The sequence below is a fragment of the Camelina sativa genome, chromosome 9 (assembly GCF_000633955.1).
Source record: "Camelina sativa cultivar DH55 chromosome 9, Cs, whole genome shotgun sequence".
NCBI lineage: Eukaryota > Viridiplantae > Streptophyta > Magnoliopsida > Brassicales > Brassicaceae > Camelina > Camelina sativa.
In genome coordinates, this window is record NC_025693.1 from 16,677,742 (window position 1) to 16,687,112 (window position 9,371).

Below are 9,371 nucleotides of genomic sequence, written 5' to 3' on the forward strand. Positions count from 1 at the left end.
ATCATAATCAAATAAGTTCTTACCTGCAATTGGCTTAACATGAGTTTCCACCAAGTCACCTTTACTCTCATGAGTTCGACAATCAAAAACAGTAATCTTCCTGGACTTGAAGCTTATTTCCATACCAATGAACTGTTTGTATTTAGAGTTATAGGCAATACCATAAACTCCCTCGAGATCCTGCCACTTCTCAGTAGGAAGACAAACCGAAGGCAACTTCCCACTCACAATATCAGTGACTTCTTTTGGAAACACATGTTGTGATTTAAAGTTATCCTTCTTGAAACTGAAGTATCCAGCTTTCAATTTTAAAAAGAAGTCTGGCCTCACAAAGGTTGATTTTGCAAGTCTCTTGTTGTGAAAATAAATGGGATCCTTGTTTCTTCTCAACCAAAGTAATCCCAAAGCTGCATCAATATGCTACATTAAAAAAAAAAAAAAATACTTATAGTGTATTAGGAGAAATAGACACGATAATAATTGATAATCTGACATTCAGGATAGGATTCATGAATCCACCCAACACAAAAGAAACTGAAACAAAATTTGTGAGCAGTACCGTTTCTTGCAATTTCTTCTCTGGTCTTCCCAGCAAATGTATCCAATGTGAGGTTAATGGTTCTGTATCCGTTATTACCCTGGAATTATCAAAAAACATTCTCTTATACTTGGATAAAAACTTAATTTTTAAAGTTGACAAGAATTGTTAAAACTTCACACTAACCCTGTTATGATATTTGAGCTCTTCCAAGAATTCAATTCTTCAATGTCATTGAAAGATGGAGACAGGAAAGGGTTGAACATTGGAGGAATAGCAGATGTGGCAGGGTTTCTTGGTGCTTTATATGGAGTAATGGTTGAAAATGATGGAGTTGTGAGCCGATTGCTTCGCCTTGGAACATGCTTCTCACCTTCACCATCATCTTTTTGCTTCTCACCATCACCATCAACTCTTTGCTTCTTTCTTGGAATTTCTTATCCAGCTTTCTCTTTTTTTTTCTGAAATCAAGATGTAACAAAGAAACGTGTTTATGAATGTCCTCTTTGTACTTTTTACAAAAATCAGCAATGATATATACAAAACAAACAAGAACTAAATTAAATTGACATACCTCAGGTGAACTAAAACATTTAAGATCAAATGATGGTCCCTCGTCTTGTGGATTTTGTTATCTTCTTTTTCATCATCACCATCATTTGGGCTCACTCCTTCTGGTACATGATCTTCTTCTTTATCAAGACCATCATTTAGATTCTCACCTTCATCCGCATGATGACTTTGATTGTCATCACCTTCCTGAAGGTTCACTTCATCATCACCTTCCCGAGGAAGGTTCTCTTCATCATCACCTTCCTGAGGAAGGTTCTCTTCATCATCACCTTCATGAGGAAGGTTCTCCTCATCACCCTACAAGAAAAACACGTTTTAGAACCTTTTTTAGCTTAAGAAGACTTTCCTACAAAATTAAATCACAGGAAAAAGTTGTATAATAAATCTTACATCAACAGCTGAATCGAGCTTCTGGGTCATCTCCTCAGTGATGGTATTGAGCTTTTCGGTTAACTCCTCCGTTTGGGTTAACTCCTTCGTTTGGTTTTCCCTTGGAGTAAAGAACTGGATATGAATTATTTCACTTGTCAATATAATGTGTTAGAATATTTTTAAAAAGTTCTAAGAATCATTTCATTTACCTCAGTAGTTAAAACTTCTGGATTTGGTTCACTTTCATTCTCTCTATCGAAGAACCGAATTTGTTCTTCTCCAAAAAATTCTTCTTTCTTTGATTTGTCCATCAAAATACTGATTCCGTTTTCAAGAATTGCCTTCACTCTTCCTTTGCTCCTTTTGTTCTCATACCTAACTTCAACACCAATTGTATTTGAAAAAAAACATTAGAAGCTTTTAATACATTGATTAAGAATACTTCCCCTATCATTCAAAATACAAGTACCAAACCAATTATTACCTCCTTAGGAATCTGAATCTCAGAAGTCAGAGCCACATGCACTGTTTTTTGTTCAGTGGTAGACATGTTAGATGGTCGGATCCCATTACCACACTGCAAATATAAATGTTTTTAGGAAGCTTTAGTGCATAATTAAGAATACTTTCCCTAATATTCAAAGTACAAATAAGAAACAGATTCTTACCTCCTTAGGAATCTGAGTCTCAGATGTATATTGTTCAGTGGGAGAATTGTTAGTCGGACGAATCTCATCACCACTCTGCAAGTACAAATCGTTTTTAGGAAGCATTAGTACATAATCAAGACTACTTTCCCTAAAATTAATTTACAAGTAAGATACCAATTCTTTACCTCTATAGGAATCTGAGAGTCAGGAATCTGAGAGTCAGGAACCTGAGTCACATGCTCCGTATTTTGTTCAGCGCATGGAGAACTGGGGAATGGAGGGTTTGAAATTTGAGAACTAGGAAATGTAGGCATTCCACTATCTTGGTGTAGATCCTACAACACAAAATGAAAACGGTTAGAAGTTACATTCATGAAAAAAAATTCTTAAAGAGAAAATTTGTTTTACCTGATCGTCTGTATTGGTAGGTTTATATCTTCCCAGACTCTCTTCTATTTTCGATAGCCTGCAATTGATATCTTTGAATCCATCTGTAACAATATTGTACAGCTTGTCTAGTTTCTCCATTAGTGACTCTCCAGAAGAGGATGGCTTTAGTCTCTCCTTGTTACGGAACTAGAAAGATTTCTTAGCAATATCTTCCATCACTGCACCAACATCCAATGCCTTTTTCCCCCCAGTCTTCAATTGTCAATTTGTATCCCTTGTTCACTACTTCTGTTAACATACTCAAATCTTGATCAGGAGTGTCTTCCAAGAAGACTGTATCTTCTGCATCATCAGGTATCGATGGTAAGATGTGAATAACCTTGAGCTGCACACAAACAATTTCTGTTTAGTTAGACAGTCCTAAATTACTATTAGTCCTTCTTAAAATTAAAGAGAATATAACTTACATGGTTTGATGATTCAATGTTCTCCACTTGAGCAATCGATGGATTAACTGTATGTGTGTATCTTTTTCACACAGGTATGTTGTTGGTCGCTCAATTACACTCAATGTACTGAAAGCAGACTTTAACATAGGAACAGACTCAAGGATCCACAAGTGCAATGCCAACGGATATCCATGTATGTAATATTTATTCTTCCTCAGATTTAATTCGACATTCTTCTTTACTGATTTAATCAGAAGATTATATGCATCTTTTCCCCACGGATAATTAGCCAAAACATCCAGATGTTGAGCCCTCTTAAGGTTTTTTGCAGGAAGCCTGTTACCTTTGTACCTCTGAAGGAAGATGCATTCTATAAGGATCAGCATCGCAAGAGAGAACCTTTCATCTGCTTCCTCTGGATCAGTTTCTTGTAGAATATCCAAAAGATCTTTATATGTGTGAGCATCTTCAGTGTTAGCCCAGTTATAACGATTCTGCCGTTGATCTTCATCACCTCCCCATTCAGTGCATTTCAATCCAGTGACCATATGGAATTCTCTTATTGAGAATCTCATAGGCTGTCCTCCAAAATGCATCCATATCTCATTTTTCTTTGATACCTTTAAACTCCTGCTCAGAAAACAGTGCACCATTTTCCCTGACATCATCAGTCCTCTGTTGATAACCTTCAAAATTGGTCCTAGGAAGGAATTCTTGATCCTCTCATACTCTGCAACCAAGAGGATGCTTTTCACTTTTGTGATGCCATCATTGTTTACAAACTAGTTTATCGTCACGTCTGATCTCGGTTCCTCTCCAATGTTGAAACAAAGTTCAGGAAGTTTGATTTCTATAGGGAAAGAATCACCCATATCCTGCAACATATAAAAGAAAGAGAAGAAACGCATATCGTGTCAGGAAATTGATCCTAAATTATATAGATTCTTTCATGAATTTTAAAAACCTAGCATCGCCATTGTACTCAACAAAACGTGAGAACTATCATCCCCTTTGAACTCGCTCTTGGCCATGACTATCATCCCCAAAATTATCATCCCCATTGTACTCAACAAAACTATCATCCACATTGTAACCCACAATTTAGAATATTTTTTTACTAGAAAATCATAAGAATCTACTAAATTTTTCACCCAAATTGTTTAGGTTTTTGTTTCACACACAATTGTTTCAAATATCACAAACAATCATTTCAAATTACACCCAAATCATAAGAATTTACTAAAATTTTCACCCAAAATTGTTTAGGTTTTTGTTTCACACACAATCGTTTCAAATATCACTCACAGTCATTTCAAATTACACCAAAATCATAAGAATCTACGAAAATATCACACACACACACAATCGTTTCAAATTTCACAAAATCAAATCGTAAATCACACAATCGAGAACAATTCATTAAAATGGATCTGAAGCTTACTTATAAATGGCAATAAACCGATGATAAAGTGTCGCGTGGTGAAGATTGATCAAACAAGAAGATCAGCGGAGACGAGATTCAGCAAAAGCACTGACGACGAGGAAAAACAAGGCTAGATCTCGATCTGTATATAGAGGATTTTTTGGTGGTAAGGTGATCTCGATCAAGGTATTCTCGAAACAGCGACTCGAAGGAAGGTATTACTGAAATGGCGAGATATGCCGGCGACGAGAGTCCGATGATTAGTCTTTTCGTCTCAAGAGAGAGGAGACGCAAACGAGGGTTTGAGAAATGTGAGGATATTTTCGTCAGATGTTTTAATTAGAATTGTTAGAAATGGAAATTATTGGGTCTGGTGGTATTTTTGACCCAAAAACTAAAAATAATGGTATCCATGACAATTGCCCTTTTGCTAACGATAGTTACGACATATTTATAATTAATGGCATATTTATTTTTCACGATATACATATTTATAAAAACACCACGAACTTTCATAATATATGGCAAGTTAGATATAATATCTTACAGGTTTATTTTTCACAGTTATTTCAGATTTATATTTTTCATTAATTATCTATCATAAAAAATTTGTTTTCGGTTACTTCAGATTTTTGTTTTAAATCAAACCAAAAATCTATCAACGTTTTTAAAAAATTACTATAATAACCAATATGATGACTAATTAATAATACTAGGTAACAACCCATCACTATGTACGGGATAAATCAATTTAAAGAAAATTATTATAGTAAAGTTATTATCCTAGAGCCATTAACTGTTTGTGTCAAACATAATATGTAACTAAAGTTTTTTATTTATTTATTCAAATCTGCGTTTTCGTATAAATATATGTTTCACCCGTGAAATCTTTGATTGTGTAAGAAGTTTTATGGTAAATAAAATATTGATAAAATGTTACTGTTTATTGCAACATGTATTTTGTGTGGTTTAAAAATCAAATTCATACCTTTTATGTTTTATTTTGTAATCATAACTGTAACATACGCGAACCAAATATTGTATTTTTAGTGTGAGTGTCGATCGACACCCTTGGTGTATCGATCGACACCCTGTGTTACGGTTTGGTCGGGTTTGTTTTAATTGCTGTTTGGTTCGGTTTGGTTCAATTAGAAATCCCTAAATCATATTTTATAAGTGAAGGAGCGACGAATTAAGGGTTTAGAGAGTTTTGTTTGTCGCCGTTAAGTGAGAAAAGAGAGAAAAGGAGAGAAAGCATTGGAGAGTGGTTCTGTGAGTTTCTGGGTCTGTTCTTGGCGTTTTTGGAAGGATCTGTGGCTGGAGAAGGAAGAGCTGTTGCTGGGAACGAAGGAGAAGGTTCCTAAGGTGTTGTTTCCACCGTTTCTCAACCCAATCTTCCTGTAAAAGAGGTGAGTGCTTGACCATGGTTGATCTAAGCATGAGATCTCTTTTGTTTGGGTGTTTCCTTGTTGCTTGTGGTGTTTGCTTGCTTGGGTTCGTTGTTTTCGTGTTTACCATAGGTGTTTGGGTGAGTTTGAGACGGTTTCGAGATGAATTGAAACGGGGGATCGATCGCGTTCGTGCAGTTCGTGTCTGCAGAAGAAGCATCGATCGACACCGTGTAGCATCGGTCGACACCATGTCGTGAAGCATCGATCGACACCGTGTAGCATCGGTCGACACCATGTCGTGAAGCATCGATCGACACCGATGTAGCATTGGTCGACACTAGTCTTATCCGAGACTTGTTTTCCTGGTTTGATGTATTGTTGTGTGTTTGTATGTTTGCTTAAACATGAGAGTCTCAAATGCTTGTGTGTATAATCTAGTAGATGGAAGGACGGCCTCACTAAGTATTTATGATAATACTTACGCATCTCAATTGTTGTTTGTGGTGTGCAGGTATGTGACATGGAATCATGGCGATGAGGAGGAGGATGATCTAGGGTCTCGTTTGTGTGTTATTGGATTTATTGGTTATGTTGTTGGAACCTTGGTTAGTGTTATGTTGGGTTGCTGGATAGAAGGATTAGAAATCTCCTATTAATAGAACTTTTTGGCCAAAAAGCTGAGGTGTCAGCATTACAGAGCTCAAGACACTATTTCCTTTATTTGTCATCAGCTTTTAAAAATATTTACATTTATTTACCATTGTATTTTTTCAAAATTATATTTTCATAAAATCTTTAAAATGAATTTTAAGAACCCTTTGTTCATATGATATAATAATATAAAATTGATATTATAATAACTCTCACGTGTTAAATTTAATTATTATACAATTTTTTTTTATAAATATATACTACACAATCGAATTTTAAATATTTCAATTACCCATAAATATAATAGATTTTGTAAATAAAAATTACAGTAAAAACATTAAATAAATATTTTATACCGCACTATGTGCGGGTTGTTACCTAGTGTTATTGTATTGATTATGTATCATTGGTATGTTTCCGCTGTGCATGTTATTGGATGTTGGTTTACTATTGGTTGGTTTAATTAAGTAGTATGGGATGCTTAATTATATATTGTATATTATTAAAAAAAAAAGGGTCGGGTTGTTTCAATAACAATATTGCATGTTTCTTATGTAACCATAACAACATATACTAAATTACTCGGTAGTTTAATTATTTAATTTTATTATATATTAGTAACAGTCGTATTCTAAATTAAATTTCTGAAGATAGTCTAATTTATTGATTTGATATATTTAAATATTTTGAGTTAGTCGGATTGTTAATATTTTCTATAAATGATGGATTATTATCAAAAAACCATTCTGAAAAAATTAATGAAATTCCAAAATCAACATATAAGAATACATTTCACCCGTGAAATATGTGAACATGGTAAAGAAAATATTTATAAAATGTTACAATTTATGGCAATATATATATATATATATATATATTTGTGTGCTTTAAAAATTAAATTTATATTTATGGTTGATCGAGTAACTATAACAATTTTGTATAATCTAATAATCACTCATTTTAAATATATTATGATTTTTTTTGGCTACTAAGTTTATTTATAATGATAAGGGTTATTGTCTCATTCTTTTTAGTAGCACATAGATTAATGTACAATTAAAATGTATATTCCTATTCAGTGATCAATATTTCCATTTTTGATGAATAATCACACTAAATGTTGAGATTATTTATTTTACATACTTAGATATATATATAAATAATCACACATAATGATATCTCTTCATTTGTTGTCGTTTTTATATTTATTTATGAATATATATAAATATATATTTATTGGGAATTGAGTTTCTTTTAATGAGTTGGAGATAATTTAGGAGTAATATTCTTTTTTTATAATCAATTATAATAACTATTGAAAGCTTGTTATTTAAATTATTATGGTAATAATACTAACATAAAAACAACATTTTGTTAATAAGTTATATGTTCTTTATTTTTAGGGTATTAACTTTATATTAATTGATATGTTTTATAGCTTTTTCAGAATATTTTACTTATGTTAATTTTAAGAAATCAATATTTATATTTATATAACTTTAACTTGTATATTTGTAAGTAAATTTTAGTGAAATTTTGTCTTGAAATAGTATGTAATTATTTAATTAGTTTTAATATGTGATATTTAAATTTGTGTGAAAAATGATGACATATCTAATTATTATTCAGTTAATTTTTAAAAAAATAAACATAATGGCATGTTAATGTAATTAAGTAGAAAATTTAAGGATATTTTGCTAAAAGTGCACAGAGCTCTCTGGCGGCGACACATCAGCTTTTTCAAAAGTGTGTTTCTCTATTAATATATAGGGGATGCGTAAAAGTGTTACATAAATTATGGTATAATGATTACCAATAATATAGTCAAACATTAATTTTGATAAATCATAAAGGTAGGTTTTTATGTTACGTGGTCAATTATGTTAAGTAGGCTGCAAATGCTGACCCCATAAGTAGGCACTTAGTTAAAGACAGAAGCATAATCATAAATAAAACATAACTAAGAACAGTCCCAAAATTATAAAGTCCATTTCACACATATACAAACCCCATTTTTTTTTGGTAACAGTATAAACACTATATTAGATCACTTAGACCATCATCACTTAGACCATCATTACTGCAGTAATGATGACATCGTTACTTTAAAAAAAATATTATTTTAATCATATATATATATTTATATTTTTATTAATGGCAACCATTAGAAATACGACACGTGGCTATTTGTTAAGAGTAACGATTCTTCAGCAAGTCACTCAAACACCGATTTTTTAATTTTTTTCTTCTCTTTTATTATTATATATTATTTTTTAAGCAATCCTCTTTCTGAGTAATCCCACTAATGATGCTCTTATTATTCTTATTTTATTAAATTTTTAGAAAAACATGATTTTTAATTATTTTTTGTTGAAGGTATAATATTATTGCCCTCGGTCAAATTAATTTCTAGATTCGACACTGGAACTATATATATACACATATCATAATTTAGTATAAGTCATCATAGTGTAAATTCTTTGGAGGTTGAATTGACACTTATATGTCAATTTCTTTATTTAAATATGAAAGTTACATTAGCTGGTCTACTGTGCTCTCAACACACCAAAACAATTTCATGAAATATTAATAGAAAATATTTGAATTTACTGAATCAATACCGGTTTCTAGTAGTAGAAAAATATCTACTGTGGAAAATGGTCACGCACCAATACGTATATATCAACTCTTTGGACTCTTCATGCAATAATTGAGTTAGCTTAGGTGGCTTCCACCAAAAGGAAACATGCACGTTTTTCTTAGAGTTAAATAAATGTCACTTTCTTCCTTTTACTAAAGGCCCATGCAAATTAATTTTCAATAATAGTAGTAAGTTGGATCAGTTATTTAAAGATGTTTCGCAATGCAACCGCTACTGAAAAGAGAGAGAGAGAGAGAGAGAGAGAGAGAGAGAGAGAGAGAGAGAGAGAGAGA

At 32.5% G+C, this 9,371-nt stretch overlaps 2 protein-coding genes across 4 annotated transcripts in view; both read right to left on the reverse strand.

The window, feature by feature from the left end:
• Nucleotides 1-994, reverse strand: part of LOC104715350 — a 2,275-nt gene extending 1,281 nt beyond the window's left edge. Inside the window, exons 1-3 of the mRNA XM_019229971.1 lie at nucleotides 725-994; nucleotides 560-638; nucleotides 24-420 (exon numbers count right to left, since the gene is read on the reverse strand). Coding sequence (XP_019085516.1) covers nucleotides 24-420; nucleotides 560-638; nucleotides 725-804 — 556 coding nt within the window. The 5' untranslated portion in view covers nucleotides 805-994. The remainder of the gene's footprint in view (nucleotides 1-23; nucleotides 421-559; nucleotides 639-724) is intronic.
• Nucleotides 1,311-5,013, reverse strand: LOC104711148. 3 transcript variants are annotated; one of them, XM_010427832.1, is made up of 9 exons: nucleotides 4,414-5,013; nucleotides 2,991-3,847; nucleotides 2,542-2,908; nucleotides 2,319-2,468; nucleotides 2,152-2,226; nucleotides 1,968-2,060; nucleotides 1,693-1,858; nucleotides 1,502-1,615; nucleotides 1,311-1,408 (listed from the first exon to the last, which is right to left on the reverse strand). In XM_010427832.1, the coding sequence occupies exons 3-7, from the start codon at nucleotides 2,659-2,661 to the stop codon at nucleotides 1,853-1,855; spliced, it is 444 nt and encodes a 147-aa protein (XP_010426134.1). In that variant the 5' UTR covers nucleotides 2,662-2,908; nucleotides 2,991-3,847; nucleotides 4,414-5,013; the 3' UTR covers nucleotides 1,311-1,408; nucleotides 1,502-1,615; nucleotides 1,693-1,852. The 3 variants fall into 3 exon arrangements, with proteins under 3 accessions (XP_010426134.1, XP_010426133.1, XP_010426132.1); XM_010427831.1 differs by having other exon boundaries at nucleotides 1,693-1,862; XM_010427830.1 differs by lacking the exons at nucleotides 1,311-1,408; nucleotides 1,502-1,615; nucleotides 1,693-1,858; ... (1 more) ...; nucleotides 2,152-2,226; nucleotides 2,319-2,468 and having other exon boundaries at nucleotides 2,657-2,908.